The sequence below is a fragment of the Haliotis rubra genome, unplaced genomic scaffold (assembly GCF_003918875.1).
Source record: "Haliotis rubra isolate DU_JTF1 unplaced genomic scaffold, ASM391887v1 Scf453, whole genome shotgun sequence".
In the NCBI taxonomy this organism is placed as follows: Eukaryota; Metazoa; Mollusca; class Gastropoda; order Lepetellida; family Haliotidae; genus Haliotis; species Haliotis rubra.
The window spans coordinates 276761-302661 of record NW_025767139.1 but is presented as its reverse complement, the minus strand read 5'-3'; the positions used below and the strand labels follow the sequence as shown (position 1 = coordinate 302661).

Genomic DNA, 25901 nt, shown 5'->3' with positions numbered 1-25901 from the left:
TGTTTAAGACCTTCATGACATTCAAGGTACAGTCGGCAGTTTGTTCTTCCTTGCAAGATGGTTTTATTAGATTTAGGAAGATGATCAGAAACAGTACTCCAACAAGCGTGATCAGAAATGACATTACAAAATCTACAAAATATTGTTTTGTTTGACAGTCAAACTTGACTGAACTTTCAAAATGAGGAAATTCTGTAGCAGATAAATGGCAAATTCTGCAGAAATCCTGCATGAAAATGCTTTTTCTGAGGACCAGACGTTTTTCTGCATTAAAGGGTAATTTCCTGGATTTATTCTGCAACTGCGGAATAACGGAATCCAGGAGGGACTGTTTATAGCTGCACTCACAAGTGTCCAGCAACAGCAAGTGTCTGTGACCAAATAATGGAGACAGGACCAGACACTTCATTGATTGACATCTTGAACCTCCTTTTGTCGCACCTGGCATACGGTAACATGTTTGAACCAACTCAGCATGCCCAAGCCCTCGATTCCGCTAGCTGACTCTCTTCCCCCGATTCACTTATGAAATCTAGTTATAGATCACTTATTTTGAAATCAGCGAGTTATATCAATGAAGGTTTATGATTGTTCAAATGAATCTATCATGTACACAATAGTAACGTTTTACTTTTGCCATGAATAAGCTCATACTGTTCATATGTAAATTATCTGTATGTTCTCTATGTCACAACATGTTATTTATGAGAATAAACTTCCTCTTCTTGGCGAATGATATACATGGGTTGCTGGTCAATTTTAACCCGGGTCTTCACGGTAATATTGGTGTACAACCTAAGCTGGAAATCTGCCTGATGAATTACCACAAGCTTTTACCAAATAAGTGTCTCTATCAGAGTTACTTCGTGTAGGTACAAAGTGACCTAACATTTAACACGACCGTGGGCTTCATGAATGCAACTCCCTAATATATGAACGTTTTCTGTTTACTTCGATCTTTCATTATGTACCAGATCTATTATTTGTAGGTCTTAGTACATAGTATATCTCCATGCCATTGGAACATGTATATCTACATCTTCGAAAATATTTAAATCAACAAAAAACTATTCTTGAAGAAGATTTTATCTAATGAAGTTTTCCAGCAACGAGAGCGACAGATGTCACCTGACCACCATCCCCATCGAAGGTCATGCTGACGGTATTTGATGTGTTGACCTGTGATTGAGGGACTTTGAACACCCACGCGTTCCACTTTTTTTCCGTCAATCTTCATGGCATCAAACAGCATGTAGCTTGAAGACAACGTGTGGCCATTGAACACAACTGCCTTGGGTTTTGCATTGGCATTCTTGTCGCGGCTAACTCCTACTCTAAGATGGGCAGTGTGATATCCAGAGCTAGGTAGATGGATGGTTGTCTGCGCATGTCCGTTGCTGATAGGGATGAGCATGTTCTTGCCATAGTATGTGTTCTCGTTGTCCGTGCGTATTCCGCCAAAGGTGTAGTTGGTTTTGAACTTGTAAAAGCAGGTTGACGATCCAGGTAGACCAATGGTGCCATGAAGCTTAGACCTGTCGAAATGGTAGTTGGAATGAATAGCTGGGTTATCATTTTCGAACAGAACGCATGTTCTTTCACCCGTAGTAGGGTTAAGCCAGCTGTTGGGAAAGTCCAGTTTTACATTTTGCCATTTACTGCCATAGTTGTGGAGTAGAACCACCATCTCTTTGGTGCGAGGATTTGCTAGGGCAAGAGGTGAAACAATTCTCTCCTGTCCATTGTATTGACTGGAGACTCGGAGAAACTTTTGATCATTGATGAAGTTTTTCCAAAACAGGAAGAATTTCGTATTTTGAAGAGGATGACCATCCTTGGTAAACAACGATTTTCGGAGGGCAGTATGGCCCGGGAATTGTTCGTTTGAAAGAAGAAATACTGTAACTCGTTCGATGAACTCTCTCAGGTTAAGGAAAGTAAACATGAAGCCATTTTCTTGGTAAATTGTTTCAAAGTCAATCATTCCGTTTTCAAAAGTTGGGCCAAATTGGGATTGCAGGTTACCTAGACCTAATCCAAATTCAGTGTTAACTAACTGAACGTTCTTTCCTTTCTTGATATGGGAGTAATTCTCCACCATGTCAAGAGAAGCATACAGGCGAGCTTCATTGATTCCATAGTAGGTGTAATTTCCACCTGATATATGCAGGTTGTTGTAGGAATGGAAAGAGAAAAAGTCCAAGTGATCGAGAGACATGTCCAGAAACTTTGCAGTTCTCTTCCAGGAGCTGAAGTTATTTTCATCTGAATCGCGTAAGGCCATGCTGGTGTACGATGGTCCGGCAACTTTCATTCCAATTCTTGATTTCAGCTTGTCGGCGACGGCCCTGTGGAAGTTTATATTCGTTTGTGGGTCAATAATATCTTCGTACCAATCAGGTTCATTGATGACTTCAAATATTTTGGGTATGCGGCCTCCTGTGTAGTCCTTGGCACTCTGAACCATCAGCGATACAAACTCTGATGCAGCGTCAACGTTGTTCGGGAATCCGTCATGATGATTAGATTTATTTATCCAGGCGGGCCAGTGCCTAGCTGTATAAGAGGAACATATACAGTAATAGAAAATGTACGTCAAACATTATCATCGCATGTTGGACTACTTCATGGTTGTATGTGAATAGTTAGATATTTAGAACTCTTTGGCGAAAGAACAGATCATGGGCACTCTGCTGCTAACTGATAAGCACTCGCACCCAGACCAATGGAACAAAAATGAAACCTGAAACGCTCCGTTTAGCCTTCGACACTGGACACCCATTCCATCACGGCTTTGTCCTAATTTTTTATAAGTATATCACGCTATTTATATACCTGTTGAAAGTATTTAGTGACATTGCATACCTTCTATGTTCCAGACCATGTCGGAGATGTTATTGCCATAGTTAGCCAGTTGTTCCATGTAATATGTGAATGACTTTGTCTGGAGTGCATGGTCCTGGAGATGGGTCGGATCTGGGTAACCATGGTGACTATGACTTTGGGGCCACTGAATAACAAATAACAATGAATGGTTCTGTAATTTCGGTCAAAATGACAAGAATGAAACAAGAATGTTGTCAGGCCTGATTTGTTGAAACAAACATAAGCTTTAAAAGAAATGAGATGAAAAAATATGTCATCAAGCAATGATAAATTTGTAGTTAAACTTCAGAAATTCACTGTACATGTTATATTAAATAACAGTTTTTTAAGACATCCACGACCAATAAGTAGACATTTTTTATGAGACTTTGCTGTTACGTCATCAACAACAAGCAGTAGTTTAATTTTTTATTCTAAAAAAGTATTATGTTTGCATGAGTAGTGGGAAGACCATGCTCCAACTCCTACACCATAGGCATGGGATTCATCGGTTTTGGTTAAGTTTTTATTTCTTGCTCGGTTTCCCCTCTACAGATTGGTTGGTTTGTTGCTTAACGCCGCAATCAGCAATATTCCAGCTATAAGGTGACGGTGAGAAAATAATCGAGTCTGGACAAGACAATCCAGTCATAAATAGCATGAGCATCGAGTGGGAAATGATGACATATGTCAACCAAATCAGCGAGCCTGATCACTCGATGCCGTTAGTCGCCTCTTGTAGGGGACACAAGAAATTGGCTTTACACAATGTATCTATGTTGGGATTCGAATCCAGGTATTCAGTGTGACGTGCGAATGCCTTAACCACTGGACTACCCCACCGCCCAACTAGACCATCGAAATCAAGCAGGAATAATTTGCTAAACTCTTGTCTACCTATATGATGAGTTAGTGAGTTACTATTTATCGTCACATCGGTAATATTTGAGCCATATCGTGAGAACAATTAATTCTCAGGTAAAAACTCAATTACGTTAGAAATTAGAAGCCTGTTGACAGTAAAGCTACTACTGTATTAAAGAGATTTAAGTAAAACTAGCATCTTATCATATTATCATAGACGACAACACAATGTAAAAACAGGCTACATATTGACACATATCACTATACTAGAGACCATGGGGACTTACAGTATATTTGCTTCCTGTATGGACACTCATATGATGATTTTTACCTCATACGTACGTTTGGAAAAAGCGATTTGTCTCTGTTCACCCAACGCCCGGCAGCTGTTCCAATAGCCTTACACTTTGGAATTAGGTTCAAGTGGGTTAGACCATTAATTTTGTTCCATCGTTCAACTTCATAATGGACACGTCCACCCTGGGAAAGCCACTCGTTGTAGATTGTGACGGTTGTGTCAGAAAACGCCGATCCCCACAGAAACAAGGCGCACAGAACCTGCAGCAACATTCTGCTGTGGTATTTTAATCATTCTGTTGACTAACATGAGCTTATAAATATTTTACTCAAGGTTGTAATCTACACGTGAAAGCAGCATGTTACATTCGCCAGGTAGAAAATAGAACGCATAATCAAGATAAGAGTAAACAAAGTAAACCGGTAACTCACTGTACAATTTAAAGTGACTGGGCAGTCTTTAGACGTTTAGTTTGTTTCAACTTCCAGATGTAAAGGTACAGTGGGGTAGCCCAGTGGTGAAAGCGTTCGCCCGTTACACCAACGTCTCGGGTACGATTTCCCACATGAATAGTGTGTAATGAAGCTCATTTCTGGTGTTCCCCGCCGTGATATTGCTGGAATATAAATAAAAGCAGCTTAAAACCATTCTCACTTACATTCTCACTCTCACTTAAATGATGACTATATCGTCATCAAGAATACTTGAAAAATCATAAGGGTTCATATTGTATAATGCTGTCTTTTCCCTGCATTGCCTAGATTCAAATTGATTAAAAGCTGTTGCAAAGTTGTAATCTAAAAAGTTTTTGCATGAGGCATTTTCTCTTTTGAAAATTGTTGGGTGCAAAACTACACATTCAATAATGCCTGCCTGGTATAGTTCACTCTGGTAGAATATCGACAAACATATGATAAAATGTCTTTCTGGGACATCTCTGACGGAATATAAACATGCTTTCATGCCTTTCTGGCACAGTTCTGACAGAATATCGACAAACATATATTACAGAGACTTTCTGAAACATCTCCACTGACAAACTGTCGACAAATATGTGATACATTGCATTCATCGAACAGAGGATCACATATGATCCCGATTATTCAATATTCCAGTTGCAAGAAGTGGACAATGTGTACTTTCCCGATAGAGGGGATAGGTTCTTGAAGGCGGCACTGCATTATTTGGCATTCGTGCAATAGATAAGCTGGGATCTAAAAGTTAAAGTAATGTGCTGGCGGGCTGAAAATACCCAGCCCTGGACTAGACTATCATGTGACCGATATAATGCGCTTTGGTCCACGCTGGAAGGATAAAGTAATAAAAGTAAAATGCTGGCAGGCTGATGAAGATAACCCGCCCTGGACTAGACAATCATGTGACCGATATAATGCGCTTTGGTCCATGCTGGAAGGATACAGTAATTAAAGTAATATGCTGGCAGGCTGATGAAGATAACCCGCCCTGGACTAGACAATCATGTGACCGATATAATGCGCTTTGGTCCACGCTGGAAGGATACAGTAATTAAAGTAATATGCTGGCGGGCTGATGAAGATAACCAGCCCTGGACTAGACAATCATGTGACCGATATAATGCGCTTTGGTCCACGCCGGAAGGATACAGTAACACTCGAGGGACTAGGTAATTGAGCCTGATCACCTGATTCATACCGCCATGCTGTAAAAAAGATTTTCAAAATTTCAAAGTTTTTTTAAATGGTAAAGATGGTTTTACAAGTGAGCGTTAACCTGAATAACACCGTCGTAAGTGAATATGGAAGTGTTCAGAGTCAAATATAAATTACCTGCTTGTTTGTTGTAAAGCAACATATTAACAGGATGCAGATGCAACAGATTTGGAATTGTTTGTCAATGTGTAGGGGCGGTATGGTAGCCTAGTGGTTAAAGCGTTGGCTCGTCACGACGAAGACCCGGGTTTGAATCCACACATGGGTACAATGTGTGAAGCCAATATTGCTGATGCTTTAATACAACAACCAAAGAGGAACAGATTAATCGTCTTGTGTCTGCAGCAAAAATACATCTTCACATCGATGTTCCTAGTGATCTGTTGAATGAGGTACATGTTGAGATGAATGATGGATAAAGCTTTAGTATTCCTGACCATAATGCAATGGAATGCACAAAGTCTGATAGCACATGGGGATAATTTAAAGCATTTTCTATCAAATAGGTCACCACTGTCGGATATTATTTTTGTACAGGAAACTTTTCTTTGGCCAAAGAGTCATTTTAGAATTAATGGCTCTCTTGGTCTCCGTCAGGACAGACTTATCAGCAATCCGAATACTAAAAATCCTCGGAGAGGTGGTTGTGCTATATTTATTGCGACTGATTAGTCGTATCAGGTTCACGAATTACCGAATACAGTGTATGAGGCTAACGCAGTAAGAATTCATTACGAGGAAGATAAAGCCATTACTATTGTTAATATTAATTTATACAGGTAAGCCAAACGTAGATTGATATCTGAAATTAATTGATCCCAAAAGAGGCCCATATTTTATATGTAGGGACTTTAACAGCCATAATATGTCTAGGGAAAGCAACAAGACGGATTATAGTTGAAGCAGATCTTGTCCTTTTAAACGATGGTAAATGAGCCGCATGGATCTTGGCAAATTGACTTTTTTTCTCCTTTAGATCTATCAATGATATCTTCACACATAGCCAGTAAGTGTAACTGGGATGAACTGAAGGCAACCATATCAAGAACACACCAGGAGCGAATGAGTTGTGCTATGAAATGTTTAAGCATATGCCAGATTCTACTCTAGCTGTTTATCGGGATCTGTTGAACTTAAGTTGGTGTTCTGGATCCTTGCCTAGGACATGGAGACATGCAATAATAGTTTTAGTCACCAAACCAGGAAATGATCCATCGCTTTCTGCATCATTTAGACCGATTGCTCTCACTTCTAATTTATGTAAAATCATGGAGAGAATAGTTACTTATCGCCTGAACTATTATCTTGAATGAAATGAGCCTCTTTCCCACATCCAGTCAGGATTCAGAAAGGGACGTTCATGTTTAGATCAACATGTTCGTCTTGAAACTGAAGCACAGAAGGGTTTTTGCAATCAGGAAAACATGTTGTGTGTATTCAGATAGACAGACAGACAGTTTATTTGCGTAATATCGGCCTAGTGGCCTATAATACAGTTATACAGTTGTATTAATCGATGTACAGTGGTCTAATGGATCCAGCTCTTGTTTGGAATACATTATGCATAAATAAAGCAGTGAAATATATTACCTGATTGTTTCTTGATTTGAAAATAGATTCTAAAGCTAGTGGGCCTTTATACACTTTTCGAAGTTGAACCACATATTTTTCTCACCAACATTCGTAATATGTACAATAAAAAAAGACATGATTCTCGTCTTCAACTTCCAATGCATTACATACAGTGCACAAATATCTTGTTATGGGGATATCTTTTTTTTTTTACATTTGAATTTGTTTATCTTCAGATTGTTATGGGAAATTCGAAATTTGCAGTACGCACGTATTAAGTATTTGTTTTTCAATTCAGTGATGTACGGTTCAAAGTGAAGGTCATATTTAAATTGTGAATAGTGGCTGAGAAACGTTGAGCTGCAAATATCATTATGCCAAGTCTGGTAGGCTATATCTTTGATGCGTTGTTCGAAGGTTCAGATGAATAGCTGCACATCGCCAACACCTTGGTTTAACCATACATGTGAAAATCCGTTTGTGAATAAAACAGATCTTACACTTGACACCCAATTAATTTTGCCCATATCGTCCAAAGTTTTAAGCATCTTATAACACTGTATGGGATAACGTTATTGATTCATGTGTAACAATTTAAACCAAAACTTAATTGCTTTGATCTGACTGAAAACATACATTGGATAACGTCCAAGTTCACCGAGGATAGCCTTGTTAGAAGCAAATTTTCCAATTTTGAGAAATCGTTTAAATTACGTCATTTGAATCCTTTCAATTGAATCTGAATATTTGAGTCCCCAAATTTCAGCTCCGTAGAGTAGTATTGGTGCTATCTTCCTATCAAAAATACTCCGTCCCGTAGAGTATGTAATTTCCCGGTTTTTCTTAAAGATTCTAAACACTGAAAGGCAGGTTTTGTTTGCTTGTTGTTCAAGAGTTTCACACGCCTTTGTCCATATTAATCCTGATGAAAACACGATACCAAGATATTTATAGTAAGTTACAACCTCCATAGACTGATTACCGAAGAACCATTTCTCCGATTTCTCCAGACTTCCACCATTTCGAAATACGATGATATTTGACTTTCTTAAATTCAACTCCAGTCCCCAATTTAAACAGAATGTCTGCAGGAGCCTTAGTTGTCGTTGAAGACCAATAACACTAGTGGCAAAAAGAACGATGTCATCGGCAAACATTAGTAGTAGCAGATCTTGTATATCCTGGGTAACGAACACTCCACTGTTACAAGACATATACAGTCCAGTGGCAAATTCATTGATAAAAAGTATAAAAAGTACGAGACTTAGGATACATCCTTGTCTTACTCCACGGGAGGTATCAAGCGCTACTGTTCCATTGCTCACAGAATCTCTGAAAGGAATATGAAATATTTTGTTTGACACACACACTGATCCCCCCTGAGAATCTGCCACGATCATTCGCACGTCTAACGTCTGAAATAAAACATTTATAATGCTGAAATATACTATTGAGTTTAGCTGATAAGTCAAATGAGTGTGGGCACATGGTTTCTATAAAGCAAAATATATGTAATGTTTCGCAAAATTTGCAGATGTCATAATTTTCTATCTTTGATTGCAGGCCGTGAATATTCCAAGAGAGCAAAGATAATAAACCAGAGTCACTAAGATTAGTTTGTGTGTTGTCATTATATTGTGATTGTCTATAAGTTTTGTTATTTGGCATTTGTTCAAGTTGCGTTGTATCACAATTACTAGAGTCAGTAAAGAGGCTGGGTTATTTAGCTTATGCTCATTCTGTGTAATGTCTTTGCATTGTCTAAAAGCTGTGTGCCCGGGGCCACGGCCGAACCCCTAGTAGGTTGATGTAGACTGGCTGTCAGGGCGTGTCGACGACTTGGCTGCAGGGGGATCTCGTCTTTCCCAGTTCTTTCTCTGACCGACTTGCTTGATCTCTCCACTGGAATCATCGTAGGCACACACTAACCCTTCAATGATAAGTTTATCATAACTGAGAAATGAAAGCTTTCCTTCACTTCTGGCCTTCTCCATCACTGGGAATAGTTGAGATCTCACCCACCGTACCCTCTCAGTGAGATCTTCAGAGACAAGATGTTGTTTGTCGCCTTTGAGAATTTGTCTGGAAGATTTTACGACTCTTTGTTTATCTTTAAAATTTGAGAATTTAACAATAATTGGTCTGTTGTTTCCTTTAGTATTCAACCTATGTGCCCTCTCAATAAGAACCGTGTCACTATCTTCAATAATGTATGTATCTTTACAGAACGTCCTCACTTTAGACTCTGTTTGCTCCCATGTTTCACCCCTGCTCTCTGTCAGTCCATAGAAGATCAGGTTGTTACGTCTTGAATGTGCTTCAAGTGTGTCAACTTTCTTCTCCAAAAACCCAACTCTCTCGCTTAGGTTAGTGTTTTCATTTTTCAATACATCAAGTTTCTCATTAAACTCATTTGTAAAATCATTGAATTGCCTGTTAAGGGTGCTCGTAGAGTTCTGTATGGCCGTTAGTGCTACACCGAGGTCTGCCATTGTTGGCTGGTTATCTAATTCACAGGAAACATTCTGACTTGCCAATCTAGTCTGTATACCTGGTTGGCTAGATGGTGGATATCGCTTTGGCGGACCAGGGTTACTTTCAATGTCCCCACATATCAACAAGAGCATCATTATGCACAGAATCACACACCTGCTTGCTGTTCGTCTCCCATCCGGTATAACGGGGACACGCCATGATGCTCGCTTGACGGGTTGAGAAATTTTTCCGATTCTCTGTCTCCAGACTTCCGTAGACACCCCCATGGATAGACATATGTTCCACAGTACCTTATGTAGCCAAAATGTCAGTTCTTTTCCTTGAAAAAGGTCTTTGTTGGTTTTAATCAGCCAGAAATGACCACAGGTAAACAGTTGTGTGTATTCCTTGATATTGAGAGGCTTATGACATGATTTATAGAAATGGTTTGCTTTTTAAATTGTGGAAACTTGGAATTAGAGGCAGCCTGTTCAAGTGGATATGGTCATTTTTCTCCTAAAGAACCATTAAAGTTCGCATATGTTAAGAACTGTCAGGCGTGCATATGATTGAAAATGGTACCCCACAAGGAAGTGTAATAAGTCCAGTTTTATTGAATATTATGATCAATGGCATTTTCGAGGACCTGCCTCTAAACATAAATGCAGCACAGTTTGCTGATGACGGATCGTTTGGGAGACGCTTTGGTAATTTTCAGTTTGTCAGAATCTATACAAAACTGCTTAAAGGGCCACTGATCCAGAGCGATTAATGTTTCCAGCCAACAGTCTAATTACGAAACCTAGCTGCAAACTGGTCAGCCCCTGCTCCCTCGACCGTGACTGACACGGGGACTTGGCTACTGTCCTCCTTGGCAGAATTTCTTCAACCTAATCAGTGGGACATTAGGAAGGGTGGATGCCCATCAGATGCCGTTATTTGAAAATATCCCCTACAGTGCTTGTCTGATTGTAATAAAGTATCCCAGCAGTGTAGGCTTTTTCAGATTTTCAAATGTTTGGATGGTGTAGTGACTGATCCAATTTCTGTGCTTTTCACCTCGATTTTTAATCATGTAAAATGTCATGTCTATTACGTATGCTATGATATCAAAAACTCACATTTGATATATTTGAATCCATAAACTAAACAACCCAACTTTGCCATTGCTAAAAACAATGTGAAGTTTTACTTAAGTACTTAGGTATATAACAGTTTCTAAATAAGTACACAGTAAATGCTTATATATATTTCTTATGTAACAATGAAGTTCGACCCGTTCGTATCCTCAGAACAGTGTTTTTTCAGACAATGAAACTTGCATGCAACACAGCGATTACTACTCTCTTGCTGTAACCCTTTTTTGGTGGTAAATCTACACATGTTATTTGTCATCATTCACTTGATGGTCAGTTAATGAATCTATAACAGGTATAATTAGTGATAACACCACTCAGTTTACCCGACAAAGATTCCCACTTGGCATTTCTTGTGCCTGGAGTAAATACTCATCATTGTAAATAAAGGTCTGATGTGGCATCTTATGTAATATGCACATGGAAGTGCAGCAAGAGGAATTATCAGTTTCAAAACAAACATCGATCAAAGGATTAACCGATAACACGCTGATTGATTAATTGCTTTTATCCTGCACAGCGGATTTGTCAAAAGGTAGTGTTTATGTATGTAAACTTAAGTACAAAAGAAACGCTACAAACAAAAAAATTATAAAATATGAATTACTAAAAAATAATTTTAGTTTCCAGGTACAGGAACTATATCACCCGAACACATCTTAGGTGTTTACAAACAAAAATTGGAACAGAATCCTTGCTTTGTACACTTCCAAACAAAAACATGAAATGCACGTTTTTAGTCATTAAAATACAATTTTCGTTCGACTGGGGTATAAAATCGATGCAGAAGGCAAGCACAGCATCATTGTCTCAAAACGACACCAGAAGAATGCCGAGATTGCCAGCGCAGCAGCGAGAAAGAGCATTGGGAATGTTGGAGATGGGCGCCACTCACGACCACGTCGCTCAAACCCTTGGATGTCACCGCGTAACAGTGTCCAGACTCGTCCAACGATATCGACAGACTGGCCAGACTACTGATAGACCCAGAACTGGCCGACCCAGGGTTACAACACCACGCGAGGACCGGTACCTGCGCACATTGCACTTGCGCAACCGTTTCCTGACGGTGACGTCATCGGCGGCGTTGGCGTTAGGTCGTCGTGTCAGTCGACACACAGTGACCAGGCGGCTTAGAGCTTTTGGCATCAGGGCTTACAGACCGTTCCGGGGACAGCGGCTGACCCAGGCACATCGACAGAGACGACTGGAGTGGGTACGGCGAGTACGACGATGGCAGCGACGTCAATGGCAGCGAGTGCTCTTGAGCGACGAGAGCAGATTTCTCTTGTACCGAAACGATGGCAGGGCACGGGTTTATCGTCGTACTGGAGAACGACAGGCCACCTGTTGCGTTCAGGAGGTCGTTCCCTATGGAATGGGAAGTGTGATGGTGTGGGGAGGCATTTGTGGAGAACAAAAGACGCCACTGGTCATCGTCAATGGCAACCTGACGGCCAGACGGTATATCGATGACATTCTTCGCCCCACAGTACTGCCATTTATGCGCAATCGCCAACAGGGCATCCTGCTTCAGCATGACAATGCAAGACCTCATGTGGCAAGAATTACACAGAACTTCCTTCAAGCAAACAACGTTAATGTTCTTCCGTGGCCAGCATGCTCCCCTGACATGTCACCAATCGAGCACTTGTGGGACGCTCTTGATCGTCGTGTTCGGCGCCGTCAACATCCCCAACAAACCGTCAAGAACTCGCTGACACCCTCCAAGAAGAATGGCGGAACATTCCACCTGCTGACGTCAGACGACTGACGTCATCAATGCGTAGAAGGGTCTATGCATGTCTTGAGGCGCGAGGAGGCCATACTCGCTACTAGAGTTCACCATAGTCATTGCTATAGACTTTTCTTTAGCAGAAGTTTATGTGTAAAAAAATGAAAATGAAATTGCTGAAGTGTCGTTAAAAGAATCCTCTGTAACATTGGTACCATATCGTTATTTATAATTGTTGACAATCATCAAAAAACTTGTTATGTCAGTCGTCTCAATAAACTTTATTGCATGTTTCTAGTGTTTGTGGTTTCTTCACAGGGTAATTTTGAAAAGTTGGTAGCGTTTCTTTTGTACTTGAGTTTAGATTCACTAATCTATACTGAATACACCCTGTCGTAACCTCTCTTTGTGAAAACAACGTCCTTCCTTCAAAGGATTAAACGCCCAAACCTTCACTGATTGCTCATTATTGGTTAACTAATGTGGACACCATGCAGTTAGTTGGGTGACCAATTGGATACACCAATGTAAAGAACCTGAAACGATAGATCACTTTTTCGCATATTAGACTGTTGAAAGGCACATGACATGGAGCAGGATTCTTTGTCAGCTGCAGATGAATGGCATCTCATTCCTTTATGTGGGTATTAATGGATACATTCCCCGAACAAGGTAATAGCCTGATATTGTTGCTATAACGTTGGTCTATTTTAATTTTAATATTTGCATTTTGTTTGAATCTATTTGTTATGGGATTCAGCAGAATCATATTTTACGTGAAAGGTTATGAGAAAGACAACATACACTCCAGTCCTAACATTTTCTACCACTGGTTAAACTTAAAATGATTTCATTTGTTATCAAAATAGTGCAGTGTAAAATCACATTCAGATTGACTAGTAGTGAACGCAAGCTCACTACTCTCCCCAAGACTCCCCATGTACTTAGTTACCCTTACTTTCACACAGTGCTATTATATCAGGCTTCTCACCAAATTCAAGGTAAAACCTTTTCTTAAATCAGACTCTACATCCATTTACGTTAACATTTTTATAAAGTCAATATTACTATAAAATCAGATTTACATCAAAATCAGCATTGTTATCAAAGTGAATATTTTTGATAAGAACCAAATTATTCATCACAGTCTACATAATTTTACAACAAAATCAAGATTATCGAGTAAAAAAGATTTCATCTTTGTTGATCAGCATATACTTACACTATCAATTGCGCATGGGGGCGGCGCAGCAGAGGTAACGAACCAGTCATGAATTCTGGGATATCATCGTGGTATTCACTGGAGAAAAACAATAACAAAAGCAACAACCAGTCCACGGTAATTGCTCTGGATCAGTGGCCCTTTAAGTAAAGTCAGTACATGGTATTCAAAATGAGGGTTTAAGATTTCAAAATCAAAATCAGTGGCAATGATGATCACAAGACGTAAGATCCCTCATGATATCAATCTAACTCTTGGACACCATAAACTGGAAATGGTGTCAGTGTTCAATTTGTTTGGTGTGTATTTTGATCAAAGATTAACATGGTCTCATCACATCACACATTTGTATAACACATGTAACAAGATCATCAATCTATTAAAGTGTATTTCCAAAACAAAGTGGGGTGCTGATAAGTCAATTATGTTATTCCTGTACAAGGCCCTTATCTTGTCCAGACTTGACTAGGGTTGCCAGGTGTATATGTCGGCGGCTAAATATCTTATTAATAAGCTTGACTGAATTCAGCCCAAAGCTTTGAGAATATACACTTGGGGCTATTGTACAACTCCAACTTCAGTGCTTCAAGTTGAGTGTTCAGAAATGCCCCTTCACCTTAGAAGACAACAGGTATCTTTGAAATATTTCTTGAAAATGAAAACCAAGAACAAACACCATGCAGTCACTGAGATTGTTACTGACTGTGTGGAATATGTCACGTGTGACTGGACTCGTGGCAAATTACCTTTTGGCTTGAATATAGAGAGATAAGCTGATCAACATGGTATTTACAACTGTAACCAGTTGATCCTTCTGCTCCGCCTGTCACACCTCCGTGGCTTCTGCTGAAGCCTGGATTGAATTCTGAACTCAGTTCAATCATGAATAAGAGAATGGACCAAAACATAATAGAAGTGATTACTCAAGACTTTCTATCTGAAAATTATTCTAATTTCACACATATATACACTGATGCATCGAAAGAATCATCCCATGATCGTACTGCTGGGGCTTTTGGATACCCAATTTACCGATTGCTAAGGTGTTCAGATTCCCTGATTATCTTTCTGTTTTTGCAGCTGAACTTTTGTCCCTTTTGCAAGCATTGAGATATGAGTAGATGAACATGACCATGAAGCAATTATCTTTACAGATTCCATGGCAGCAATCAAAGCTATAGACGCTGGTGCAAATGGATCTAGAGATGACATTGTTCATGAGATATTAAAGTTGGATACATCTTTAAACATGAAGTACATTGCATTCGACATTGTGTTGGTCCCAGCACATGTTGGAATACATGGGAATGAGATCTGGCCAAATAAGGGTTACAGTTTCATGAAGTTGATTTATCTAAATTTCAGCCCATCCCCAAAGATTTTAAAATGTTTGTGCAGATTTGTTAGTCTTTGTGTCCTACAAGGAGCGGTGGGGTAGCCTAATGGTTAAAGCGTTGGCTCGTCACGCTGACGACCCGGGTTCGAATCCCCACATGGGCACAATGTGTGAAGCCAATTTATGGTGTCCCCCGCCGTGATATTGCTGGACTATTGCTAAAAGCGGCGTAAAACCCAACTCACTCACTGTGTCCTACAAATACAAAACAAAAATCGATTTCAACACACATTGTGTTGAAGATTTCACTATATTTTATCGTGGTCACTGCAAGCAGTGAGAACTTATTTCGAGGCTACAAGAACACATCTTCTGGTTTCGAGATCATGAGTGACGGCCGTAATCTAACGTGTTGATAGTGGGACATCTTAGTTCTGTCCTAAATACCAAACATGGGCTGTTCTGGCTTCATATAATAAATACGAATAATTCATCTATGTAAATATCATATATCACAATAACGAAAATCAATCATATCCTACATAACTCTGTGTTTAGCCTAAGAAGGTACATTTACAGGTACAATGACAAAATACTAAGAAAATATGTTCGTTGCCATTTATATATGAGACGGCTTATAGCCTGAGACAATTTCATGATATTACCTGACACCTGTCCCTGGGTCCATGCATTCTAACAGGTGCACATGTCATCTGTGTAGGCGGTGTTTTCATATGGTTCTTGTCCTACGTTATTGAGATATAATTGCTGCCAGTGTTAAAGCGTGTACACTACTCTATAGCTGCATAGGAAATGATAAAACAGGACCAGTATTAGGAGGGTGACGTTTTCATGTACAATTTCTGTAACTCTTATATGACATGTGTTGACGTCTATGTGTTGAAAATATATGATCACTCAAAGTTAAGATAATTGGTACACTAATCTTATGTCATATCACTCCAATCCTGAAGGATCCTCACTGGCTTCCAGTGCAGCACAGGATTACTTTCAAGATCCTCTGCTTAGCCCACCAGTGTCTGTCCGGCGACGCTCCAGGCTACCTACAGGACCTCCTGCCTATCTACTCTCCCACTCGATCCCTACTCTCTGAGTCCAAGCTTCTGTGTTGCATTCCCAACGTTAAGACTGTGAGATATGGCCAGCGTTCCTTCTCATATGCAGCGACATCCGCGTGGAACAGACTCCCAGAATCAATCAGAAGATCTCTAAATCTAGTGTCTTTCAGACGTCAACTCAAGACCTATCTCTTTCAACAGCTCTGAACTCTTTTTATTTGACTGTGCGCTTCGAGCATGCATCAAGCATGGAGTAGTGCGCAATACAAGTAGCCTATTATCATTATTATATTACTAGTGATGCCTGAAATTGACCTAACTCTAACAAAGTTTAAGAAATCAGAAACAAATAAATTACAATATAAACAACAATATAATCAATTAAAACCTAATTATGATACATGCAGGTCCTTATTTACAGATGGGTCCAAGGATGGTGGCGCGGTGGCATGTGCCACTGTCATTGGATCTAGAACAATATCTTCTAGAATCCCAGATAACAGCTCTATTTTTACAGCAGAAGCAAACGCCACCTTAACGGCTCTTAAATATATACAAAGACACACTAAACATAAACAATACATAATCTTTTCCGATTCTCTTTGATGCCTTAAGGCTATAAGAATCTTTCTTGTAAACATCCAATTTTAATCGAAATTATTGAATTGTATAATGAGCTTGCTACTGGTCAATGCGACATCGTCTTTTGTTGGTTACCGAGCTATGTTGGCATTTCTGGGAGCACAATGGCCGATCTTGCTGCTAAGGCAGCACTTAATAAGTCTGTGACACCACTTCTTATTCCATATTCTGATTACAAAGCTAGCATTAAAATCTACATCCGTGATCTGATGCAAAAGAAGTGGGACACCCAGGTAGGTATAAATCAATTACATGAAATAAAACCCTATATTGGTTACACCCACTTGGGTTGTCAGTCCAGATTTGAAGAGGTCATCATGCGACGATGTCGCCTTGCCACAGTAGGTATACCCATGAATATTTACTTAAAGGCGAATATCCTCCGTTTTGCATCCCTTGTGATGAGAGAATCACGGTCAAGCATGTCCTGCTTGAATGCATTGATTTTTCCATCACAAGGGATAAATATTTTTATGTTAAAACAATTAAGGATTTTTTTTATAATATTAATTATCATTTAGTAATTGAATATTTAAAGGAAATAGAATTATTGCATATATTTTGAATAATATGTTTTGTACATAGTTAAATGTTATTTTAAACATGGTAGTATGAATTAGCGACTGCGATTGTTAGTGGCTGTATCCTGATAGGGGGTTAAAATATCGGATAATTATTGTCCTCCTGAGAGGGTACATAAGTCCCAAACACTTTCAAAGTCAATTTCGTAAAAACCATACTTTTAATCGTAGTATTTTGTTATTTTAACTTTCGGCTAAATCTTCCTACATCGCCAGCGGCTGAAGGGATGGTGTAAATCCAGCTAGGGTCCATGCAGGTAGCAAAATTTATGTAAGTCCCCAGGGTTCCTAGTATGGTGATCTACCTTCAGTTGTTGGCAATCTATAGCCCGTGTTTTATATTGTATTGTCTTCTTTAATCAAAATCTTTTAGATTGACATGCTAGTTTTATGTTCCTATATGTGATGTTCTAGTATTTTTACTGTCCATCGTCGACAGGTTTTACTCTCCAATTTTTTTTTAATTATTAATTGTATAACTGGTTTTCGTCACGATATGGCTGAGATATTGCCGATGTGACGTTAAATATTTACTCTTTTATTTAATATGAGTGAATGTTATTGTATTAGCTTCATACTAGCATACACCATCACTTTTATAGTTTTAAAATACCATTCACTTTAACTAAGTGAATAGACCCGTGAAGATTCAGGTTAGAATTGATCTTCAGTGAGTAACCTATGTTTGTGGTAAGAGGGGACTAATGGTATCGGGTGGTCAGACTCGCTGACACATGTCATCATGTCCCAATTGCGTAGATTGAGGCTCATGTTGTTGATCCCTGGATTGTCTGGCCCAGACACGATTACAGACCGCCTCCATGTAGCTGGAATATTGCTGACTGCGGCATCAAACAACCAACATTCTACTGTATGTTTCCTATTATCATTTCATTGTCTGTGTTACATACCGTTTTATCTCGTGTAAATGAACATTTCATCGATATAAACAGCTCACTAATCGGAGCTATTTTATGATTGGAAGTTTGAATTAATAACTCTGATTGTTAGTTACTGTATCCTCAAATGGGGTTAAAGTACTGTAAAATTATTGTCCTCCTGAGAGGATACGTAAGTCCACAAACATTTAAAGTAAATTGAAACTCTCCGCTATTTTTAATCGTAGAATATGTGTGTTTTTAAATGTATGGCTAGATTTGTCTTCGTTGCTAACTGCTGAGGGGATGGTGTAACTCCAGCTAGGGTCCATGCAGGAAGCAAATGTACTGTAAGTCCCCATGGTCCCTAGTATGGTGATCTACCTTCAGTCGCTGGCAATCTATAGCCTGTTTATATATTGTATTGTCATCTATAGTTCCAATATTTTAGATTTAATTGCTAGTTTTAAATGGATATCTGTGATACACTAGTAGTTTTACTGTTCTTCGTCAACGGGTGTTTTAATTTCTAACTTTATCGATCATTAATATAATTATAAACTGTCCTCGTCACGATATGGCTGAAATATTGCCGATGTGATGATGCATTTTAACTCACTCACTCACTCACTAATCGGAGTTCCTGCTTGGTAACCTCTTTTGCATATTTATAGGATTGCACTGCAAAACCTGTTGGATTGGTTTATAACATCCATAAAGCCAGAATTGATCTAACAGAGACCTCCTTTGTGGTGTAGTGGTTAGAGCGTCCGCCTCGAGAGCGGAAAGTCGCGGCTTCGATCCCAGACCGCGTCATACCAAGAGACTTAATATATGGTACTTGTTAGTGCCTGCCTGGCGCTCAGCATTAATGGGTACAACAAGCGGCTCGGAGTCAGTAGAATGTGTCTGAGTGGGATATTCAGTGCGGCAGGGTATCTCAGTGAGTTAGCACTATAAACCCAGCTAATGTCTGGGCTAGTGCGCGCAGCCACACATACAAACGCATGCACGTCGTCATATGAGCGAAATAATCTTAAGTACGACGTTAAACCTCCATTTCACCTCACCTCACCTCACCTCACCTCATCCATCTAACAGATCCATTTTTGTTAGTCTGAGTAAATGATGAACTTCTGTATTAAAACAACGAAAAAAGAACTAATTACAATAACTTTATTGAAGTTTGCCAGCAACAAGTGCGACAGAAGTGACGTGACCACCATTCCCATCAAAGGTCATGGTCACTGTATTTGATGTGTGGACCTGTGATGCCGGAACCATGAAAACCCACACGTTCCATTTTGTTTTCGCCTTAACCTTCATAGCATCAAACAGCATGTAGCTTGAAGACAACGTGTGGCCATTGAACACAACTGCCTTGGGTTTTGCATTAGCATTCTTGTCTCGGCTAATTCCTATTCTAAGATGGGATGAATGGTATCCGGAGCTGGGTAGATGGATGGTTGTCTGCGCATGTCCGTTGCTGATAGGGATGATCATGTTCTTGCCATAGTATGTGTTCTCGTTATCCGTGTGTATTCCGTTAAAGTTGTAGTTGGTTTTGAACTTGTAGAAGCAGGTTGATGATCCTGGCAGTCCGACGGTGCCGTGAAGCTTAGACCTGTCGAAACTGTAATTGGGATGAATAGCTGGATTACCATTGTCGAGCAGAACACATGTTTCTTCACCCGTGGAAGGGTTAAGCCAGTTGTTGGGAAAATCCAGTTGAACATTCTCAAATTTACTCCCATAGTTGTGGAGTAGAACCATCATCTCTTTGGTGTGAGGATTTGCAAGGGCGAGCGCTGCAACTATTTTCTCCTGTCCATTGTATTGACTGGAGACACGGAGAAACCTGTGGTCATATATAAAGTTTTTCCAAAACGTGAAGAATTTTGTATTCTCACGAGGCTGTCCTTGCATTGTAAATAAGGAATTCCGAAGGGAAGGATGACCTGGATATTGTTCATTCGAAAAGAGAAATACTGTAACTCGGTCGATAAACTCTCTCAGGTTAAGGAAAGTAAACATGAAGCCATTTGATTGGTAAATGGTCTGAAAGTCTATTAGTCCATTTTCAAAACCGGCGGCAACTCCTGACACGCCTAATCCAAATTCAGTGTTAACTAGCTGAACGTTCTTTCCTTTCTTGATATGAGAGTAATTCTCCACCATGTCAAGAGAAGCAACCAGACGAGCTTCGTTGATTCCGAAGTTGGTGTGGCTTCCACCTGATATATGCAGGTAGTTGTAGCAATGGAAAGAGAAAAAGTCCAAGTGATCGAGAGACATGTCCAGAAACTTTGCAGTTCTCTTCCAGGAGCTGAAGTTATTTTCATCTGATTGTCGTAAGGCCATGCTGGTGTAGGATGGTCCGGCAACTTTGATTCCAAATCTTGATTTCAGTTTGTCCGCGACGGCCCTATGGAAGTTTATATTCGTTTGTGGGTCAATAGTATCTTCGTACCAGTCAGGTTCATTGATGACTTCGAATATGTGAGGAAGGCGTCCTCCAGTGTAGTCCTTCGCACTCTGAACCATCAGCGACACAAACTCAGCTGCAGCGTCAACGTTGTTTGGGAATCCGCCTTTATGATGAGACTTATCTATCCAGGCGGGCCAGTGCCTACCTGAAACATGAATGAGTGAGTAAAGGCTCTTTTAGCAATATTCCAGCAATATCGCGGACAGAAATGGGCTTCACGCATTATACCCATTTAAGGAATCAAACCGGGGTATTCAGTATGACGAGCGACGCTTTAAGCACCTGGCCCTCCCACTGACCCTTACCTGAAAAGAAGGCGCATACATCAAACAAGATAATGTATGCCAAACATAATAAGCCCGTCATAATATAATGAATGAGTAAATTAGGGAGTGGGTAGCTATATGGCGGCGGTATGTAAATAATCGAAACTAGACCAGACAATCAAGGGGTCAGCAGCATGAACATCGATCAACGCGATTGGGATACGATGACATGTGTCAACCAAGTCAGCGAGCCTGACCACCCGATCCAGTTAGTCGCCTCTTACGACAAGCATGGGTTACTGAAGATCAATTCTAACCCGGACTTTCACAGGTTAGCTGGGAATGCATTTACAATTGTTGGTTTTCTGTCCACATATGGATTTCCTAGCTGAGTAGAACCGATGAAACAAAACGGTAAGGGCTAAAGCATTCAATTTAGCCTCAGACGCTGGGACACCCCTTCGAGTGAGTGAGTGAGTTAATATTTAACGTCACATCGGCAATATTTCAGCCATATCGTGACGAGAACATTTGATATTGAAATGAAATATATGTGTATTATAAACAGTAAAACAACTAGAATATCACAGATATACATGTCAAACTAGTAATAGAGTCTAAAACATTTTAACCATAGGGGACAACACAATATAAAAATAGGCTATAGATCACCAACAACTGAAAGTAGGTCACCATACGAGGGTCCATGGGACACCCCTTCGAGGTCGACTCTGTACAAAAGTATCTTTCGAAAACGATGTCACTCTTTTTATATATCTCTGAAAGAGTTTAATAACATTTCAAACCTTCAATGTTCCAGACAATGTTGGCGATGTTGTTTCCATAGTTACTGAGCTGTTGTTCATACCACGACCACGTCTTTGACTGGAGTGTGTGGTCCTGGAGATATTTAGGGTCTGGGTAACCATGGTGACTGTGGCTTTGGGGCCACTGAAAGAAATATACTGACAATAACATAAATGCCGTTTCATTCTGTTGAAGAATAGCCGTTCATATGCATGACTTGTATGTAAGTTTTAGTTCAGCTACATTGTATGGAAACTTGCAAGAATATGTTCCAACACCTAACTTTTAGTGGTGTGATATAATATATATATCTTCAAACGGATTACTTGTCTATCATTCTCTCATATGACGAGTTAGTGAGTGAGTTGAGGTTAATAGTCACATCAGCAATATTTCATCCATATCGTGACTAAAACAGGCAATACTTAAATGATTTACAATGTTAAATTACTAAATCTGTCACCAAACCAGCATGGAACGTAAAATTATATATTATTTAGAACATTATAATAAAAAACTGGTTGTAGATCACCAGCAACTGACCGTAGACCTCCATACTGGTGACCATGGGGACTTACAGTACCTTATGCTGGAACCCGTAAAGATCCGGGGTAGAATAGGTCTTCAGCAACCCATTCTTGTCATAAAAGGCGACTATGCTTGTCGTAAAAGACGACTAACGGGATCGAGTGGTCCGGCTCGATGACGTGGTTGACACATGTCATCGGTTCCCAATTGCGCAGATCGAAGCTCATGCTGTTGATCACTGGATTGTTTGGTCCAGACTCGATTATTTACAGACCGCCGCCATATAGCTGGAATATTGCTGAGTGCGGCGTAAAACTAAACTCACTCACTCACTCCCCTTATGCTGGATTCCTGATATGTGACATTGTGAAATATTTTGCACATTATACATGTAGTATTTCGTATATTCCATGTCCTTTCACAGGTAGCATAAGGTTTAATTACAATCTGTGATAGTCTAGTCATTTGCTGGCAGATGGTATACAGTGAAATCATTTGTGTTATCAGTGTTATACTGCCACAATATGGGTGAAATATTTCTGGTGTGACATTTGAATGTACCTCACAACATGTTCAGATTCAGTTCCCCTAGGTTTTAATGTATCAGTGAAAGCAAGGAGACTTTTCAGCGATTCTGTGTTTGAAACCACTTTGCAGCTGAATCCCTCTGGGTGAGGTGAGGTGAAATGGGGTTTAACGTCGTGCTTGAGAATATTTCGCTCACATGACGACGTGCATGCGTGTGTATGTGTATGTGTGGCTGCTTGTACTAGCCCAGACTGAAGCTGGGTTTATAGTGCTAGCCCACTGAGATACCATGCCGCAGTGAAGCCTGAATACCCCACTCAGACACATTATACTGACTCCGAGCCGACCAGTCATTGTTGTACCCATTAATGCCGAGCGCCAGGCAGGGACCAACAAGTACCATATTTTAACGTCTTTTGGTATGACGCGGTCGGGGATCGAACCCGCGACCTTCCGCTCTCCGGGCGGACGCTCTAACCATTACACCACGGACGCGGTGAATCCCTCTGGGTTTGGACCAGGCAAACCTTTGCCAAAACACAGATTGATTATTGTTATCTGTTCCAGTCAAAGCGATAGGCGAAATATCAGCAGCAACCTGTCCCGTGAGCAATAAAGGACACATGAGTGAGTGAGTGAGCGAGTTAATATTTCTCGTCACATCTGCAATATTTCAGCCACATCGTGACGAGAACAATTAATGATTATATCATATATCAATAAAATTAGAAATTAAAACCTGTTGACGAAGAACAGTAAAACTACTAGTATTTCACAGAAATCCAGTTAAAACTAGTGATGATGACTAGTTTAGAGTGAGTGAGTGAGTTAAGATTTATCGTCACATCGGCAGAATTTCAGCCATTTCGTGACGAGAACAATCAATTGTTATACATGGTAAGTAATGGTAAATTATAAAAAAACTGTCAACGAAGGACAGTAAAATAACAGGAATATCATATATATATGAATATATAACTAGTAATTAAATCTAAAACAGTTTAACTATAGATGACAAGACAATGTAAAAAAAGGCAATAGATTGCCAACAACTAAAGGTAGATCACCATACTAGGGACCGTGAGGACTTACAGTACATTTGCTTCCTGCATGGACCCTAGCTGGATTTACACCATCCCTTCAACTGTTAGCAGAAATGATCCATGAGCTCCTACACGCCAACTGCTATATTCCCAGCACATATCAAAGCATGGATTCTGCAGGAATACCAGTACATTGGCATCACACATTTCCTAAATCATTTTAACTTGCATGATGTTTTATCTAATACGTACATTTGGAAACAGCTTTATGTCTCTGTTCACCCAGCGCCCGGCAGCTGCTCGGATGGATTTCATATTTGGAATAAGGTTCAACTGGGTGAACCCATTAACTTTGTTCCATCGTTCAACTTCATAATGCATACGTCCACCCTGGGAGAGCCATTCGTTGTAGATTGTGACGGTTGTGTCAGAGGACGCCGCTCCCCACAGCAACAAGGTGCACAGGACCGGTAAAAACATTTCACATAAGAAATATAATGCTGCTTGTCACGAAAATCTACTTTTAAATGTTTGTGTCAAGGTTGTAATCTACGTGGGAAAGTAGCAAATGACAGTCGTCAGGTAATATTCAAAACATGCTTGAGATAAGAGTAGATAATGTAAGTGGTATGGAAACGTGTCTCTGTCTAAACAGAGTGATCCCCTCAAGCCTGATACCCGCGAAAGTCCGGGTTAGAATTGGTCTTCAGTAACCTATGCTTGTCGTAAGAGGTGACTAACGGGATCTGTTGATCAGTCTCGCTGACTTAGTTGCCACATGTCATCGTTTCCCAATGGCGTAGATCGATGCACCTGCTGTTAGTCACTGGATTGTCTGGCCGATTATTTATAGACCGCCTCCATATAGGTAGAATATCGCTGAACAACAACCGAGCCATAAAAGTTTTATATCACGTTTGTGTCAATTCCATGAAGAGTATGTGCAAAACTGAAGTACATGCACGACAGCAAAGCTACGGTTCTTGTGATACCGAATAATTAAGAAAACATTGAGGTTAACAGATTGTGTGTCCAACTAAAAACAGTGAAAACAGCAAATCTAGATCACAAGTCTCTCAAGTTCAAGACAGGGTGTGTGAATTCCCAATTGCATATCGTAACATTGCAAATATCGCTACATGACAATATAGTCGCCAATAAATATTACATGTCGAACCTTCATAACAATAAACATTGCTACATGGCAAGGTACTTGTTTAAAAAGGCATGCATTTTTTAAGAGTGGGTGAGTGAGTTAACATTTAAAATCACGTCGGCAATATTTCTGCCATGTTGTGACTGGAACAAGTTGCATTGTTGTTATACCTTAAAAATAATAAGTATAATAACTGTAATATATCGCAGAATGTTTTTAAAACTAGTTTCAGGAGGATAAAATATCTGATTATAAGTTTACGATACAAAAGTAGCAGGCTTTAAATTGAAAATTCAAAGTAAAATAAATGCAGCCCCACCTTTCTTTTGGTCTGGTACAAGGAAGTTGAACATTATTCACACAAAACTAAAGTACAATACAAGTCCGCTTAATTACGATTTATTCAAAATTAATTTAAGATCAGATGCTTCTTGTACTTGTGGTTGTTCTTTTGAAAATCCATGACATTTTCTTTTAGAATGTTCTTTGTATACAACGCAGCGTAAAGATTTGTTTGTAAATGTAAATACTGTCGTTAAACATCGCATACCCATTAATCTAGATTTATTGTTATTTGGTCATGTTACACTATCACCATATGAAAATGAATTATTATTTGAACATGTACACATGTACATTAAGCTCACTGAAAGATTTGTAGTTTTATTCTTGTATATATTATAAACATCCTCTTTAAAGACCTTGTAAATT

The 25901-nt window shown here is 39.7% G+C and overlaps 2 protein-coding genes across 2 annotated transcripts; both read right to left on the bottom strand.

Moving 5' to 3' along the window:
* Positions 1-1051: 1051 nt before the first annotated feature.
* LOC124289966 lies at positions 1052-4311 on the bottom strand. The gene is made up of 3 exons (XM_046726632.1): positions 4072-4311; positions 2866-3010; positions 1052-2556 (listed from the first exon to the last, which is right to left on the bottom strand). Exons 1-3 carry the CDS (start codon positions 4297-4299, stop codon positions 1052-1054), a joined length of 1878 nt encoding a protein of 625 aa, XP_046582588.1. The 5' UTR covers positions 4300-4311.
* Positions 4312-19536: 15225 nt separating this feature from the next.
* On the bottom strand, positions 19537-24583 carry LOC124289960. The gene is made up of 3 exons (XM_046726626.1): positions 24287-24583; positions 21935-22079; positions 19537-21007 (listed from the first exon to the last, which is right to left on the bottom strand). The coding sequence occupies exons 1-3, from the start codon at positions 24512-24514 to the stop codon at positions 19551-19553; spliced, it is 1830 nt and encodes a 609-aa protein (XP_046582582.1). The 5' UTR covers positions 24515-24583; the 3' UTR covers positions 19537-19550.
* Between the last annotated feature and the right edge of the window lie 1318 nt (positions 24584-25901).

Excerpts from the sequence above, each read along its gene's own strand:
- LOC124289966 (XM_046726632.1), bottom strand. The coding sequence starts at position 4,299 with ATGTTGCTGCAGGTTCTGTGCGCCTTGTTTCTGTGGGGATCGGCGTTT. Across the intron at positions 3,011-4,071 it reads ACAAATCGCTTTTTCCAAAC|TGGCCCCAAAGTCATAGTCA; the intron begins GTACGTATGAGG and ends TTTGTTATTCAG. Across the intron at positions 2,557-2,865 it reads CATGGTCTGGAACATAGAAG|CTAGGCACTGGCCCGCCTGG; the intron begins GTATGCAATGTC and ends CCTCTTATACAG.
- LOC124289960 (XM_046726626.1), bottom strand. The coding sequence starts at position 24,514 with ATGTTTTTACCGGTCCTGTGCACCTTGTTGCTGTGGGGAGCGGCGTCC. Across the intron at positions 22,080-24,286 it reads ACATAAAGCTGTTTCCAAAT|TGGCCCCAAAGCCACAGTCA; the intron begins GTACGTATTAGA and ends TATTTCTTTCAG. Across the intron at positions 21,008-21,934 it reads CATTGTCTGGAACATTGAAG|GTAGGCACTGGCCCGCCTGG; the intron begins GTTTGAAATGTT and ends TTCATGTTTCAG.